Source organism: Macrobrachium nipponense, chromosome 7 (assembly GCF_015104395.2).
Source record: "Macrobrachium nipponense isolate FS-2020 chromosome 7, ASM1510439v2, whole genome shotgun sequence".
NCBI classification, from domain to species: domain Eukaryota; kingdom Metazoa; phylum Arthropoda; class Malacostraca; order Decapoda; family Palaemonidae; genus Macrobrachium; species Macrobrachium nipponense.
The window spans coordinates 78,657,204-78,675,776 of NC_061109.1; the positions used below are offsets into that span (position 1 = coordinate 78,657,204).

Consider the following 18,573-nt stretch of genomic DNA (forward strand, 5'->3'; position numbering starts at 1 on the left):
AACTCAATTAAGAGCAATTTTATTGCTTCTATTTAGTGTAAATTAATCTCTAGAAACTCTATTCATCTGTGACAAGGTTATTTTTTAATGAAGTATTTTTAAGTTGAAAATTGACTTAAATGAACTAGACTTAGTTATTTTTATTTTTATTTTATTTTTTTTAAGATGTCGCTGTTGTCTGGTTATCAATACTTTGCTGAAGTGCCGAGACCCGCATAAAATACAAACATAACGATTATGCATCTTTTCTGTGGCTTTTTTAAAAAGTTATGTTTTACTTCACTGTGTCCAGTAATACTGTATGTGGTAGTCATATTATTATGTTTGGAAAAATCAGCTGAAGGCAGAGGCAGGGTTTTTTGCTTTGCAGAGAAATTTTCTTGCTTCTGTTTAGCATAAATAGATCTCTAGGAACTGTTTATATGGGGCAAGGTTATTTTTCATTATATGAAGTGCTTTTCAGTTGAAATACGACTTGAATCTGTCCTACTTCTTTTGAATTCGATTGTTATTTTTCTTCGTCAATAGATGGTTTCAGGAGCTTTGTTTTTTTTGTGTAAAAAACTTAGTTCTGGTTATTTTCATCCTATTTCATAATAATATGAGATTTACGTATATATCTTTTATCGCTGTGAAAACAACATTAACCCTTAAACCCCGAAGCAGTGTTTTAAAAATCGTCTCCCGTATGCTGGGGGCGTTCGCGAGTGAGCACTGAAGCGGAAAAAATGTTTTTTATAAAAAATCACAGCACGCTTAGTTTTCAAGATTAAGAGTTCATTTTTGGCTCCTTTTTTTGTCATTGCATGAAGTTTAGTATGCAACCATCAGAAATGAAAAAAATATCATTATCATATATAAATTTTGGGATATACGACCGCGCAAAAAAAAATTCATATATAATTGTATACAAATCGCGCTGTGAGCAAAACGGTTAAAGCTAACGATTTAATTTTTTTGTTGCATTGTACACTAAATTACGATCATTTTGGTATATAACACATTGTAAAACAATCAAGGGAACACAGAGAAAATATTTTCACAAAATGATGCATGAATTCGTAACGTGCGGACGTAAAAAAAAAGCTGTTTTCAAAAAATCACCATAAATCAAAATATTGTGCTAGAGACTTCCTGTTTGTTGCAAAATGAAGGTAATTGATTGAATATTACTAGACTGTAAGTTTTGTAGCTTACAATTGCAGTTTTCTACCATTTCGGTCAAGTCAAAAGTTAACCGAAGGATGTATTTTTTCTATTTATCATTATTTATATGAAAATATTTCCAAACTAACAAAAGCTACAACCATTTTGTTGTATTCTACATGAAATTGCGCACATTTTTATATATAAAAATTTATGCAACGGCTAATTTAAAATGGTGCAAGCATTACGACACTCAGGCAAAAAAATTTATGATTTTTTCAGAAGTGGTACCGCGCGGACGTAAGGAAAAAGTTTATTTCATAAATTCACCATAAATCGAAATATTGTGTTAGAGACTTCCAATTTGTTACAAAATAAAGGTAAATGATTGAATATTACTAGAATGTAATAGTTTTAGCTTACAATTGCGTTTTTTGACCATTTCGGTCGAGTCAAATTTGGCCAAAGGTTGAAATTTTGGCACATCGTTATTTATATGAAAATATTTCAAAACTGATAAAAGCTACAACCATGGGTTGTTTTTGGTTGTATTTTACATGAAATTGCACACATTTTCATATACTGTATATACTCGAGTAACGTGCGATCTCGCATATCATGCGACCCCAAAATTTTCACCAATAAACAGTGGTTTTGTCATGTATCTCATGTATCATGCGAGTTCCTTTTCCGAGGTCAGTTCATAAGGTTGGTGGTTTAGCGTGCTAATGGCCGAGTCGTTCAGATGTTTGCTGCTGCTAGTGAAGTTACGGTAATTTTCTTACTAATCTCGAGAATTTAATAGAAGATCTCAAGATTAAAAAAGAATACCAAGATAATAAAATAATTGTAAAAATAACACGCCTTGGAGTCCTAAATCATTCTCTCTCTCTCTCTCTCTCTCTCTCTCTCTCTCGCTCTCTCACAAAAATAAATACTGTAATTTGAATCTTTCACCAACGTGTATCAGTAAATGTGTATTCATTGTGTGCGTGTTTAAAAAAAATGTGCAATACACACATTCCGATGTTTCGGTTTTTGGAATTTTTCAATCTCGGAAATGTGAGGTCAGATGCATAATCAAACAAACATCACTACTGCAGCAAAAATATTTTTTCCTTTATGTTTTTCATTATTGTTATTTATTAATTACAGTTTATTTAAATAAATATTAATATAATACTGTTACATGAATGTGAGATAATTAAGATCACCTATAATAAAATAGTGGGACAATTAATATATGTTCACTAATAGCTATTATTTTCAAAACAAACATTCCGTAAAACGTAAAAAATATATGTACATAACAATCAAAATCTAATAATGTTTTGCAGTTCAACTTGTGAATTTCAACAATAAGTATGACTATATAATATATTTCACCATATCGATCTTGCAGTTGAAGTCGTAAAATTTTGAGGATGGTCCGGGAAAAAGGAAAAATTATTGTACTTTTGTGATTACGTATCGCTACAACACCATGTGGTATTTTCATACCACATATGATGGACGCATCGCTACGACACACTGGTATTTTTCATACCCGTATACATTAAAGTTAAAATTATCATATTATATTATTGTTTTCACGAAGAAATAATTATATAAAGAAAATTATCGAGTAATTTTTGCCGTCAGCAGTCAGAAAATCACGAACATGGTAACGCTCAAACTTAGTGTCACATTCCACGGCAATATGTTTCTATAAATAGAACAGAAGCAGAGGGCAGTCATTGGATAACAGATCTCCATGGCTACCAACCAGCCAATCAGGTGTTAGTTATACTACTCTGTGAATTTCTTAGAAGGAACGTTTACACGTAACACACGGGAAGCTAACGATGATGCATACAGTACGTAGTTTTTGTTTTTATTAGTGTATTCTCTCTCTCTCTCTCTCTCTCTCTCTCTCTCTCTCTCTCTCTCTCTCTCTCTCTCTCTCTCTTTGGTTAATCTTGGGATTTTCCATTGTCAAATCTTGGGATTAGTAAGAAAAATGCGATTATTTGAGTAGCAGTAGCAGCAGCTGCAGCGCACACCCAAATGAATCGGGTAAGCCTAGCACGCCAAACAATAGTATTTACAAAATGAGCTGAGCTCTCTGGCTGGGTTGTTTTGGTCATCCCACGTGTTTGATCGCATATCTGCCAAATTTATAATAACAACAGAGATAAAACCGTTTCTCCCATTACAGATATCAAATATTATCTTTTCCGTTACGCAGAATTCTAAATAAATTACATAGGTTCACGATTGATAAAGTTTTTTTATGCAATAACAAAAAACGGAGTCAGATTTTCTATCAACAGGGCATCTCATTTTGGTGCTGTTGCGAATATTTCAACCGTTCCACGCGCGTTTAAATCCATACTTGGACTTGTACAGTCTGGAGGCAGTTCTCCCTTCTACACATATCTTGATTTCTTAATATCGTAGGTATAGAATAAAATTGGTGAGCAAGGAAATATGAAATAAAGCATAACAGTGAGTTTGACGAGTGAGAAATAAACAATCGTATACAGGCACAGACTCACTCTCTCTCTCTCTCTCTCTCTCTCTCTCTCTCTCTCTCTCTCTCTCTCTCTCTCTCTCTCTCTCTCTCTCTCTCTCCGAGAAAATAATAGATAGGAAACAATGACTGAATATTGCTTGAATGCGATATGGCAAAGTTTTGGCCTGACTGAAGTGTGGAGTGACTTTGACACCGACTTACAAGTTATTCCTGGTCATCTCACAGCCATGGATAGACATCAACTTCACAGCCGAGAAAGGGCATTCGTATACAAAATAAATAGGTATTGAAAATGCGAAATGCGGGCCTATGTTGTCCCATAAAAAAAGTTCTCGCTCGGACAGCTGTTTAAGATTTAGGAGAGAGAGAGAGAGAGAGAGAGAGAGAGAGAGAGAGAGAGAGAGACGAGAGACGAGAGAGAGAGAGAGAGAGAGAGAGAGGCCGAATAGGAAGGAGATTAAAGTACCTGGGAATGAAAACCCCTTATAATCTTATAATTATAGCCTCGGGGTTTGTCTCAAGGACATTCAAAGGTCTGTCACCACACATCTTGGGCCTTTGTTGTTTTTTTGTAAAAATTAGCATAAGGGCAGATCTTTAAAAGCCACGCCAGAGAGCTCGCCACGGTGACAAGACTATACCTTCCATATGAATTGACGATGTCCTATACGAAGATGCAGGAGATGAAGATGAAATGATCAAAGATCTGAAAGATGACGAATATGATGACTGCCTTGATGGCAAAGAATTCAGAGCAGTATTTGATGATACAGACACGGAGAGCGACTTTGGAGGATTTTAGTTTATTAATTTTATGCATTATGTTTTACTTTAATAAATTTTCACTTACCTGCGTATCCTAAAATGAAAATAATAGTTCAAGTAACAAATGTTTCTTTTACTGAGTAAAACAGTAAGTAAAAAATCCTTCGGTGATTTGGAAATTATAGATGGTTAGTCTAGAACAGTTAAACATGTTGTATAAACCAAAATAATGCAAATGGCGCACGATTGCTCTTTTGTATTTTAAAATATAATAGTAATATGAGAATGCATACAATATTATTGGATATAGTGAAGTACAAGTAAAGCATAACTTTTTAAAAGATATACTGTTTTCCTCCGGTAGTAACTATCGCGATCTGCCGATTTGGGAAAGCATAGACTGTATGCTAATTTTATACCGCGTGTATGATGCGACCCCTTTAAAATTAGCTTCAAAATTAGGTTTCAAAAGTCGCATAATATGCGAGTATATACGGTATAAAACTTTATGTAATGGCTAATTTAAAATGGTGCAAACATTATGACAATCAGACAAAAAAATTTCTGATTTTTTCGGAAGAGTTAATGCTCGAACTTAAGGGAAAATTTTTTTTTTTTTCATAAATTCACCATAAATCAAAATATTGTGCTAGAGACTTCCACTTTGTTGCAAAATAAAGGTAAATGATTGAATATTACTAGAATGTAAGATTTTTAGCTTACAATTGCGTTTTTTGACCATTTTGGTCAAGTCAAAGTTGACCGAAGGTTGATATTTTGGCACTTATCGTTATTTATATGAAAATATTCCAAAACTGATAAAAGCTATAACCATGGGTTGTTTATTGTAGTATTCTACATGAAATTGCACACATTTCCATATATAAAACTGTAACGGCTAATTTAAAATGGTGCAAACATTACAACAATCAAACCGAAAAAATTTATGATTTTTTCGGAAGAGTTACTACGCGGACGTTAGGAAAAAGTTTTTTTCATAAATTCACCATAAATCGAAATATTGCGCTAGAGTCTTCCACTTTGTTGCAAAATTAAGGTAAATGATTGAATATTACTAGAATATAAGAGTTTTAGCTTACAATTGCATTTTTCGACCATTTCGGTAGTCAAAAGTTGACTGAAGGTTGAAATTTTGGCACTTATCGTTATTTATATGAAAATATTTCAAAACTGATAAAAGCTACAACCATTAGTTATTTTTTTGTTGTATTCTACATGAAATTGCACACATTTTCATATACAGGCGGTCCCCGGGTTACGACGGGGGTTCCGTTCTTAAGACGCGTCGTAACCCGAAAATCGTCGTAAGCCGGAACGACGTTCTTGAAAACATGTCCACAGGGAAAATTTCACTACTAATTTGCAATTTTTCTTAGGGCCGTATCTCTAAAATTATCACTAATTTACTCATGTGACAACACTGTGTATTCACAAATTACTGTATATTTTCATTAAAATACAAGAGAGAGAGAGAGAGAGAGAGAGAGAGAGAGAGAGAGAGAGAGAGAGAGAGAGAGAGAAATAACTCCTTAGGTTTCAATAGATTGAAATGAATGTCTGTAGGCAACTTTTTCCCCCTCCCATAAATACATATATTTCTCCAGAGAAGAGAGAAAGAGAGGACTGTGCAATTATGTTTGTCTGTCTATCAATTCTTTTGCTGAGAGTGAGAGAGATAAAAGGAAGAAATAGAAACACCAAATGTATGACAAGTATCTTGTGGAGAGAGAGAGAGAGAGAGAGAGAGAGAGAGAGAGAGAGAGAGAGAGTTGTTTAAAAGAGAGAAATGGAAATGATTATTGTATTTAAAATACTCAGATATGAATTTTGTACTTGTATTATTATTGGAAAATATTAATGATAAACAAAACTTATTACATACACGTCCATGAAAATGATCTCATCTCAGTAAGAGAGAGAGAGAGAGAGGAGAGAGAGAGAGAGAGAGAGAGAGAGAGAGAGAGACATTACACCTTAAATTCGTTGACCATTGTATGGCATTGTTAAGCTTGAGTGTCACTCGAGTTGAGGTGGGGAAATTGATACAGAAAAAGACAAAGGGAAGAATTTTCTTTTGAAATTATTTATCGTATTATTACTATTTCTATTATTATTATTATTATTATTATTATTATTATTATTATTTGAAAATATAATAAACACGTGCATCTACCATAAAAATTCTCTCATCTCAGTAAGAAAGAGGAATTATCCTTACAAGTGAAATGGAAAGGTCATTTTCATCTCTAAAATACGACCATTATGAATTTTGTAATTAGTTTTATTATTATTATTATTATTATTATTATTATTATTATTATTATTATTATTAATAACTGAAATTATCAATAAACATTTTACATACCAGTACCATAAAAATTCTTTCATTTCGGTAAAAGAGAGAGAGAGTGTTTATCTCTCTTTGTTTCTAACGCTTCCAGCGAAAGAGAGGGAGGGCGTTACCACTATGACTCATTATTACCTTGTGTGGCAGAGAGAGAGAGAGAGAGAGAGAGAGAGAGAGAGAGAGAGAGGAGAGAGAGAGAGAGAGAGAGAGAGAGAGAGAGAGAGAGAGAGTTAACCTTAATTAAAAGTGACATGGATAGATTAGTACGTATTGTATTTCTTTAAAATACTATCACATATGAATTTTGTAATTACAGTTATTATTATTATTATTATTATTTGAAAGTATTAAAAACAAATAGTACAAGTACATAAAAAATCTCGAGTCTCAGTAAATGATGAGAGAGAGAGAGAGAAGAGAGAGAAGAGAGAGACGAGAGACGAGAGGAGTAGAGAGAGAGAGAGAGAGAGGTGGGGGGGGGGGAAATGTCAGGACCACTGATTGCAACACCGCAGCTCTCCCCCAACTCTCCCCAGCTCTTCCCCCTTTTGGCTGTCACAGACATGATATATATCTGACAGTTTTAGTACCTGGAAAGGTTACAGAAAAGACTGGGATTTCCTTCATTCTTCGATAATTTTTTAAATATAAGCTAAAATCTTACTAATTCACTATGGTGTTTTCTTTAATGAATTTATATTATTGCTGTATAAATTAATATTAATATTTGAAAATAGTAAATCATTTATTTATCATACTAAAAAACATACATCTTTGTAGTATAGAGAGAGAGAGAGAGAAAATTATAGTGATTATTTTCTTGGAAAATACAAAGAGAGAGAGAGAGAGAGAGATAGAGAGAGAGAGATAGAGAGAGAGAGATAGAGAGAGAGAGAGAGAGAGAGAGAAACTGTGCTAAACTATAAAGGATTCTTATCTTATCATAATATGTGTTTTTTAAAAGCATCGTAAACTCAGAGCGTCGGAAGCTTCAGCGTCGTAACCTCGGAACAAGCGTCGTAACCCAGGGCGGATTTTTCAATGAATATTTAAGAAAAAGCGTCGTAACCTCGGAACGTCGTAAGCCGGACCCGTCGTAACCCGGGGACCGCCTGTATAATACTCCATGTAACGGCTAATATAAAATGGTGCAAAAATTATGTCAAAGTGACGAAATAATTTCTGAGATGTGTCGCTGATGCTTTTTAGTGCGAGAAGAAAGAAACCTGTGCTTGCGCGCCTGGGTAACGATTGTAAACAAAACAACGCCTTGATCCGTGAGCTCCCAGCATCCCCCAAGGCACGTGATTCAAAAGTTTTTGTCTAGTAGGCCTATAACTATTTTTCCGCGAATTAAAAAAAAAAAACTTTATATCAACGTACCATACGTCCAATCGGCACCCAACAGACAATTTATATCGACGTTTAATACATCTAATCGGCGTTAAAGGGTTAAAATGTGTTTTTTCATGGCCAGTATTTTTTTTTTAAATAATTTTTTTCCACTTAATTACAGTAGAGTTGCATCCACATTGCTGACGCTTGGTAATTTATTGTCATTAGCAGTGTGAAATTTTATTTTCTCAGCTTCATTATTTCCTTGCTAATATTTTCTCCATACCAAATAATGGTATAATGTAAAAATATACAAGTCCTGTTCTACTTGATTACAGTCATTTTTTACTATTTTACTGTGGCTGAAATGCAAGCAAAACATTATTATTATCAGATTTGGTTCAGTTGTTGTAGCAAAACAACTCATTTTGTTCAGTTGTTTGTGGCGCTAGTGTTTAAGCAATGATTATAACTTTACTAACTATACTTTTATAATTCCCTTTTGCTTTTTTCAACTTATTTAACTAGAAGATATATTAAATAAAGATGGAGAAAAGTTAGCAGTATGAAAAAGGTAACTTTTTCTCTCTCTCTCACTCATACTAGGCCAAGGTTTACCAATAAGTTCATCAAATCTGAAAATAAAATTTTTTAGAACTATCATGCAGACCATAGTACTAAATGATTAGGCAAATCCACTTTTTCATTAAAGAGTTATTACATATTATGGCAAAATATGTGGCTGTGACACTGTCAAGGCATCATTAACTAGGCTAGGGCACCAAAAGGGGGAATTGTGGGACCCATAGACTTTTGAATTTTGGTTAGCGACAATTTTCGCTTAGCATCAGGCCACCAGGAACTGAACCCCTGTCGTTAACTGAGGGGTGCCTGTACTGCCATTTGGAATTGTATATCATCATTTGGGCGTTACAGTATATATACATTATATATCTGATTATTGTTACAGAAGCTGCTTCATTGTCAAAGTCTGCTTCGAAGAACAAGAAAAAGAAAGAGGGCAAGAAAAAGCGGGGAGAAAATGGGAACGCAGAAAAAGCAGACAACTGGCGATCACAAACAGCTGATGAAAGTGATCAAGGGGCAAACATGTTGACTTCAACTTTATCTGGGGCAGAACTTCTCTCTTCAATTGCTGGGGTCACGTTGACTGGTGTTCCAGAAGTTGATAAAAGAATAAAAAGTATTAAAAAGGTAAGAGTGACAGGCCTTATGATCAAAGTGGATAATATTTTTTATATGCACATTATTACAAGCCAAGCTAAGATTGGTCAAGGCAATCAATAACTTTTAACTGGTAATAGGGTCAAGTATCCCCACAACATTTTCTAAAAATTTTTTTGGTAGATCAATAACATAATGCAGTTTAGTCCTAGAATTAATTATATATATTTTTTTTTTTTGGAGACTATGAGCTGGTTATCCATTCCAACTCCCAGCAGATTGTAGATTACGAAACAGCTGTGAAACTTTTATACTTTTTAATCATTGTCAATTAAAAACCAAAACTGAAAGCTAAAATTATATAGGACCATTTTATCTAGGTTAAAGATTTCAACCTGTTTCAATCAGAAGAAACTAGTCAAAAACTATATGCTTCACTCTTTATAAGCATTTCTAAATAAATAAGCCTTGTGCTAAATTTCATGAAATCGCACGTCAAGTCTTGTTTTCAGACGTGAATAGTGAGTGGTAAACATATACTAATATTGAGAAAGAAAAAATTAGTCTGAAAAATTCAACGGTACAATTTTTGTCAGCACTCAGAGCAGTTGTAAATTGTAAATTTTACAACGGGAAATAACAATTGATGGCGATGGTTAGAAATTTTTCTAGGCTTAATGCCTGAAAATTATTGTTTTAAACCTACACAATATTTGTAGGATTAGGTCTGTAAATTTACTTCCTGTTATGTAGATTATTGTTGCCTTCAATAATTTTGAAATGATAATATAGTTCGGTATAATACTTTATGGTAATTGCTGAGGGAACCAGGCATTCAGCTGGTTGTTGATACTAAGTATTTAAGAGACATTTCTATTTGTAAGAGATTTTGTGGGATGGCACCCCTTTTGCTACCAAATATATATGAAGAATTTTCATTATGATGCAGGGATAGCTATAGCATATTTTCTATAGGGTATGTTAAGTTAAAATTTTCTGTGAAACCTGGAGTATAATGAATTGAAAAATTTAGCCATTACTGGAATTACTATTTTCTTAATTTTTTATGTGTAGTAGCAGGTTTCATGTAGTTATGAATTCTTTAACATAGTTTTTCTGTTACAGAAACTTCACTCAATTGCCAAGTTGAAAGATGAGCTGGCTGGTGGAAAGATTTTGGAAAAAGCTCAGCTGGAGAAAATGGCTACCGAGGAGCAGCTCTTGAAAGACTTGGAGACGTTAACAGTTTGATAGAATTCGTGTCTGATTATTGGCCCATGTTCAATCATTATTGTATTTTTATGAAAGTACCAAAGTAGATTGTAATTTTTTTTAACTAATTGAAAGTTGGAAATTTATTTATGGTTGACATCGACATATTTTATATATGTACATATGTCTGGTGTGTGTCAAGTGTATGGAAGAGAGTGAAAGTTATGGTAAATTACCATGCATCTTTAGAAAGCTAGTTTGCCCTTTTTGTCATTTAGATTTGACAAAAGTAACCTATTTTGTTTTGTTATTAAAAATTCCTTACCGTATTAGAATGTTTTCACTACCCAATTTGTGGCATATTACTTGAGAGAAAAATTGGTAATGTTAAGGGCTTTGGGGTATATGTAATTAGTTAGTGTAAGGAAACTAACTTCAGTAGTTCTTTACATAAGGGATTTACTTTAATGCAAACTGGAGCCGGCCATTTAACTTGAGATGGATATTGGTTGTTGGCTACCTATGGAAGGGAAGGGAGTCCCCTCCATCCAGTTGGTAGGCATTCTCTTTACTTTTTGGCCGCATCTGAGACAGAAGTGTCTCTTCTATTGCCTGCTGTTTGACTTAATTCTTCATTCTTTTCAATTTAGAATTTAATTTTTGTTTTGATATTTTGCCCATTTTGAAATAATGCAACAAATTCTATTGTTACATTTTGTTATTTTCACTCTTTCTTGCTGTGTTTTCCCTACATTTATGCTACGTAATTGTTTTCAACTTATTTTAGCTTATGAGCCTTTCTCTTAATTCCCTCTCTAACTTGGTTCTGCCTTTTTGATTTAATGCAAACCAAGCTTGGTCTTAGCCTTGGTGTTTGTTCTTTTATTCTGTTAAATCTTTTTTTCTATTAAGCACCCAAGAAGAGAGAGAGGCCGGTCTCTTGACTGCCAACCATCCTATTTTTAGATGCCACCTCAACCTTGTTTTATCAAACATCTTAATTCTACATCTATTTCTTTTTGTTCTGAAGTGTTTTCTCTCTGACCAAGCTGAGTTGATTTTTTCTTTCAACTACACAATTATTAGGAATGTTGTAATGTGTTAGTCTTTCAGATGATGTAGAAATTGAGATGTTGAGACAGAGGAAGTCTCTCTTGCTAGTGTGGTGGTTTGGTAACTGTCGTACAAGACTTCTGCTTGCCTTCCAGCATGAATCCCCCTCACTCTTGTAGGTTGCGCCTCCGCTCTACCTTTTAAAAAAGAGTCCCCAGGCAAACAAGATTGCCCTTCCAAGAGCAATTCTACCTCCATGGTAGGGTGAATGGCAGACATTGCTTCTGTGGGATATGACAAACTTTCAATCAATTTGTTTCATAGCTAACAAACCCTTGGTCTTTACAATAAGATAATATTCTTGTGCCAGCTGGAAATTGGTTAAAAACAAAGATTGTAAAGCAAGGAATCTGTGGCATCTGGCAACTCATGCAGGCATAGAACCTTGTGACATGCTAGTCTTTCTTTGACCGCCTTGGAGTGTAGTCACTGCTTTGCTCTCCTCCCAAGACAGTTGCTTTGTTTGTCTGTGATTTATTTTTGTTTCAATGTTGTTTGTGTGTGTGCTTTGTTGTTATCATAGAGCCTTCTGATTCTGAAAGGCCTCGTCAACGCTTAGTGTCCAGGCATTCAGGGTTTTCCGTTCTCCAGGTTTTTGGCTGCTTCCATTACAGATCCCCATACGACATGCAGTAGGTGTCGATCTAATTTTTGTACCATTACTAATCCTTGCTCGGAATGTTGTTCCTGGCCTAAGTCGCAGTGGAGGGCGTTTAACAAGAAGAGGGAGCATCGTAGAGTTTCTTTTTGTTCTTCTTGGGAGGATTTTTTGCCTCCTCGTTTGGATGTTTCAGCATCCCCTTCTTCGAGAAGCGTCCCCCTGCTTCGGTTATACCACTCTCCTTCCCTTTCTTCTATCAATTTGTCAGAAGTATTGGTAGTTGCACAGGATGAGATTCTAGACCCCTCTCCTGTGGGATCTACTGCCCTTCCAGAGAGGGAGGAGGCTATTCCCCTTGTTTCCTTTATTTCAGATACTGAATCAAACAAGATGGCAGCTGTTTTGGCATCTCTAGGCTTACAGAGTTCCCCCTCCTTGGATGGCCTTCTCTCTCATTTCTTGGCTCATACCCTCATCACCCCATTGGCAGTCCCCCACCTCCAGGACTACATTACTTTGACTCTCGTGTGCTGCCTCCTTGCGGGTTGCCTGTATCAGCATCAACGCTTGCTGTGTCACCCTTTATCGCTCCACCATCAACCAATGCTACCATTAGAGATGATGTGACGTCACTCCCAACATCCTCTCAGCTTATGATGTCAACTGGGGTGGTGTCTCTTCCTTCCGTTGTTTTCAAGTCATCTCATTTGCCTATGTCATCTCTTCCTCTCGCTGAGCCGCCATAAATGTTTCAAGCTATGTTTGAGAGGATGGACTCTGTTTTTACAGAGAGGTATTCTGTTCTCTGGCAAGAAGAGTCTTCTTCTGTGAGCGAGAGGAGTGCATCGCCGTCTTCTCTTTATGAAAAATTTGGAAATTCGCAAACTTTTTCACTGAAATATTCACCAATTTGTGTATTTTGATGCTATTTTCATGACTAGTTCTTTTGCACTTGGTGAAAGGAGTGTCACGGGACAGTGAAAGAGCAAGGCCAAATGTGTTCCTCATTGTGCAAATAAGGCTATTGAAGACTCCATTTCAATTCTTTAAAAAAATGGCTTTATTTAACCCTCTTGCTCACAGGTACACAACTTTTTCCCCAGGCCGAAAAGAACGCGCATGGAAAAATTTTTTGGTAAAATTCGTTACATCCAAACTATAACTGATATACGCTTCTGGTTAGTGTTATTACATCGGCAAATGATTGAATTATTGCCTAAAGCAATCAGAACATCTTTACAAGGCCTAGAAATAATAATAAAAAAAAAAGTGATGAACGTGGTATTTTTAAGAAAAATCATAGATATTTTCTGGAAATAATCATGAAAAATATAATAATTAGGTTTGGGGAGTTTGTTTTAAACCTAATTTGTGTAGAAATGTTTGATCTTTCATGTGGAAGCAATACTTTTGCTATAAATGTGTTTGTTCAGAGATGTAATTGATTAAAAAATGTAAATTTTTTTACAGAGTGCAATTTTCAGATTTTCAAACCTACTTAAGTTGACGTTTTGTATTGTAGGTAAGCAAGCTTGTGGTGTTTGGTTTGCGTTTTCTTCGAGATTCATCATCTGTCGACCCAGTAGCGTCAACTACGTTTTCTATGATTGATGAATTTTTTTGTGTGAATTTTTCCTGAAAATAACTCGCATGTGACGCGCCCAGCGTATCACTTCCGGAAAAAAATTTATTGATGCGCTACGCTTCATCAGATCACGTGAGGGTTAAGAAACATCTCATTATAATTTACTGCAGTTTTGATAATATTTTTAGAAACAGAATATATGAAAATGTTAAGACAATATGACAGTGATTTCCTGTGCTGTCACATCTGCATTTACCCTAAGAAAGAAACAATTATAGTTTTGGGTCAGTAGCCTTGGATTAATGCATCCCATTAAAGGACCTCTAGGTCAACATTAGGAACAATGAATATCTCCCCAAAACGAAACACCAGCCCTCAAACAAATGTAGTTATATATGTGTTTTAAATATTTCTCCCATATTTAAAGACTGAGGGTTTGTATATGTGTAGGAACAAATGACAAATTTAAAAAATATAGTGGACCCTGTGTTTTCGTGTACTTGGCATTCACAGACTCACGTATTTACGGATTTCTCTATAGACCATATCTTACCATTATTCACGGGAAATTCGTGTTTGCAGTATTTTTCTGAGAAATATCCACAAATTACTGTATTTTCCGATCAATTTCTGGTGATAACTAAAAAAAAAAACGGGGTGTAAGCATTTTTAGTGGGTTTTTCATGAGGTTGAACTAACAAAACAGGCAGTTTTAATCAAGCAATTTTATAGGGATTCTAAGTATCCGTGGATTCTTTCTATTCAGTGGGGGGGCGGGATCTGGAATGCATCCCTCACAAATTGGGGGTCGTCTGTGATTTGTTTATTCCTAACATACAAACTTGAGGTCTTTACATAAATGGCCTACCTATAGCCACCCCTCATTCTGCTTCCTGGTCCAAAATGTATAATGAATGCCTACCAACTGGATGGAGGGGAGTCCTCCCCTTCCATCAGTATCCACCTGGTTTTAATACAGGGTATTGTTATATACTAAAAATAATATTCTTGAACTCTTGAGAACTATATGCCATTTTATCTAGGATATGCTGTCTCAAAACTTGAGCAAAACAGCAGCAAACAAATTCCCTATACAACACTATTATATGAGGTAACCTGTAATAAGTACTGTATGCAGCCATTTTAACAAATCTACTTAAAATTTAGTGATGTCATTGAATTTGTTATATTATTTGACTAGACCAATTTCTTCACGTGTGGTTTAGGGTAGATTTACCCTGTTTTCTAGGTCTTCTAACAACCCTCTTAAGCATAATTTATTACAAACCTGCACTATAGCAAGACAAAGTTTGATAAGAAAGTATTCAAACCTAGGTCTTGGAATGAAATTGGCTCTTATGATGTTCAGAATTAATTTTCCTTCAGAGAGTGGCCCTTGGGATATGAAAATGGCAAATCATATAAAGGGACTGTGGCATATTTCATTCTACATATACTGTACTGAAGTTTATTCTAAGGGTCTTTTGTCACATTTATCTTGATTTTATATGTTTTCATACCTCATACCTTTCAGCTGCATCCTCATTTTAGAAAAGGCAAAAAATTACATGGAGCCACATCACATAGTAAGGGACTTTCTGCACTTGTCAGACACTGTATTTGATCAAAATAATTGTAAATGAGATGAGTAGAGAGAGCTGAAGCAATGTTTTGGTAGAGCTGTCAGCATCCACCTCTCCCAATGCTTGCTTTTGCTGCCGAGTTTTTTGGCCAAATGCAGTATGGCATTAGTGCAACAGGTCCCATGCTCTCCTGAAGTGACCTCATTCAACTTCTGGCTATTTATAAAATGGAAGATATTGCTGAAAGGTACAAGGTTTGAGGATATATGAGGTAAATGCAATGAAGGCCCTGTTAGTGATCTAAAAAAATAATAATGATGTTTCCAGCACTGGAAGGACTGCTTGAGTAGGAGAGGAAACCAATTTTACCAGGTTTTACGATGAGTAATGGAAAGGTTGTCCTCTGTAAGTGAAGTGAAAAGCATGTGAAGGAACTCTTTGAGAGACCACATTCCTTGAAGGCTGTACTGGGAAAACTGAATACCTGAAAGGCAGCTGTTGAGGGTAGGTGGGTAAGGGGAGCTGTAGCCACTTGCTTGGCTAAACTAATTCCGTAGTCTGATTGCAGAACAGCAACATACTATGTACAGGTTATGATGCAGAACTTCCATAAAGTGGTGTAGTGCTGGTGAACAGCCAGACCTAAACTCATAACGTTCATACGTTCATGACTGAACTCCTTGTTCATATATTGATAAATCTGAAAGGGTGACATTGGAAACTTCACTGATGTTACTTCTTCCCATTAGGGCTCCGGTGTAATGCAAATAATATATTGCATGATCTGATTCCTCTTCAGTCTTGCTGGTTAAACACAAAACAGAACTTGCATTTACATTTTCAGTGTCTGTGCCTCCGAATATAAGTGAATCTTTGCTGCTCATTTTACTAGTGTGCGCACACGACTGCTACAACAATATTTTTCCATATAAGTATAATACAAATAATTTTTTAAAAATCAGTTCTAAAAACTTGCATCTACACAGATCAAAATTATCTGGTTACAAACACTATCACACACATTTTTGGAACTTCTCAACACTAAAACTTGTCACCGCTGCAGTACACTGTGGACAGAGTACTACATTTATGGAAGCTTAGGCTCGTATCCTAGGAAAAATACAACTTACTTTTTTAAAATTTGTTATCTTTCATTGTATTTAACCGAAAGTTTCACAGAGTAATTCAACAAGTACTACCAGCGATCTTCACTTGATATTTCATCTTTTGACTTATGTAATTACTATAATTATGTTCCAAGGTTACGGTCAAAATTTGTACAACTTTCCGAGTAGTACTGGTTTGCTAGCACTTTTAAAATTTTTTTATTTTATTTTAGAAGTCACAGTCACTTTTTAATTCGGTCTGACATATAATGTCACTTGTTACTTCACCATGCCTGAAAGAAAGAAAAAAACTGATAATGTGGAATATATTTAGAATATACTTAAATAAAATATTAAAAAACACTTTTTAATTATGGAACTTACCCAGTAATTTCATAGATAAGTTTCACTCACCTGGCAGTTAAAATTATGAAATTTGTTGGTTGTGCTTATTTTCGGTTTGGGTAACAATGCCCTGCCCACTTTCAGGGAGAGGAACAACTTCACAAAGAGATCAGTTTGTTTCTGCTGGTTGATGGCTATAGTACACTGGTTGTCGGCTGCAGCTGATTTTGAAATTCTTGACTGATTTGATTGTTGGTTCATCACAATTGGTGAAGTATTTTAATTTATTTGTCAATTTTGGCATTGTTCAGATAATGTTAGGTTCTTTTTAGAGAACTTGTAATAGTTTTTTTACTTTTTTGTTACCAACTTGACTATCAGTTTGTGACGATGTCAGACTCCAGTTCGTCTTATATTAGAGACTGTGCTAAAGGTTGTAAAAGACGTTTGACCAAAGAATTGTATGATTCTCACATGTGCATGGATTGCTGTGGTCAGTTCCCTAGACTTGAGATATTTGGATTGTTAATGACTGGGACAAAAGGACATGGAAAAATTTAGTCTCACTTGAGAAAGTTAGCTAAAGACAAGAAAAGAAAGGCAATGGCTAGAGCAGAATCTAAACTGGTAACTAGCCAGGGATCTTCTGATTTAAAATTGGATTCACATGTTCCTAGCATGTCTTTGGCCCCATTCCCAGTTCTTTTGCTATGCCACCCTCAACAGTTTTAGGCTCCCACACTACCGATTCCAGCCCCATTGACAGCCTCGAAGCAATGATTTTATGATTTATTAGTGCAAACGATGGAGCAGCTTGGTTCGCCAGTGAAAGTCCTTATGGACAAAGCCTAAAGTGATAGTGCAGTGTAAATGGAGAAGGTGGCTGTTCGTCCCATTAACTCTCCTATGCAAAGGTCACTGGCATACTCCCCTAAAATTTGGGAGGAGTCAAACTGGTAGCCCAAGGGAGGTGGGTGGGTCTGCCCACGAGCTGTTACCCCCTCAGTTCAACCTGTTGAAGTATTCCAGATTGCAAGCAAGAGCCACTGGAAAGGTCTCTCTGTGGATTATATTTTGAATAAATAAATATATATATATATATATACTATATATATATATATATATATATATATATATATAATATATATATATATATATATATATACGTATATATTTTTTAATTGGTTTTATCTAAAAATTTTTATGTTCATATATGAATACAGGCAGTCCCCGGGTTACGACAGGGGTTCCGTACTTGAGACGCGTCGTAAGCCGAAAATCGTCGTAAGCTGGAACATCATAAAAAATCCTAAGAAAACCTTACTTTTAATGCTTTGGGTGCATTGAAAACTATGTAAACTGCATTCTTATGGCATTTTTCATAAAAAAACCTTCAAATATTGATTATTTTGCATTTTTGGTGTCATATTTCATTTGCCAGATGAGCGTTGTAGGTGTCATAACCCTGGAACATGTGTCGTAACCCTGGAAATAATGTCTGATGAATATAATTGAAAAGCGTCGTAACCTCGGAACATCGTAAGCCGAGACCGTCGTAACCCGGGGACTGCCTACTATTATCATTCATTTATTTATAATTTATCATACTAATTTATACATTTCATTTTCATTAGGACGCTGAATAATCCTGATGGGTTCTGGCACTTGGTCCTCAAGGCCTAAATTTCATAATCAATCAATCAGTCTGTGGATG

General features: G+C 35.3%; 2 protein-coding genes across 3 annotated transcripts in view; one reads left to right on the forward strand and one right to left on the reverse strand.

Moving 5' to 3' along the window:
• LOC135216972 (eukaryotic translation initiation factor 2A-like) overlaps window positions 1-10,855 on the forward strand; it is an 89,282-nt gene extending 78,427 nt beyond the window's left edge. Inside the window, exons 12-13 of the mRNA XM_064252505.1 lie at window positions 9,100-9,344; window positions 10,440-10,855. Coding sequence (XP_064108575.1) covers window positions 9,100-9,344; window positions 10,440-10,565 — 371 coding nt within the window. The 3' untranslated portion in view covers window positions 10,566-10,855. The remainder of the gene's footprint in view (window positions 1-9,099; window positions 9,345-10,439) is intronic.
• A 3,124-nt stretch (window positions 10,856-13,979) lies between these two features.
• Window positions 13,980-18,573, reverse strand: part of LOC135216975 (organic cation transporter protein-like) — a 56,463-nt gene continuing 51,869 nt past the window's right edge. For both annotated transcript variants that reach the window (XM_064252511.1, XM_064252512.1), the window contains one exon: window positions 13,980-16,807. In XM_064252511.1, coding sequence (XP_064108581.1) covers window positions 16,744-16,807 — 64 coding nt within the window. In that variant the 3' untranslated portion in view covers window positions 13,980-16,743. The remainder of the gene's footprint in view (window positions 16,808-18,573) is intronic.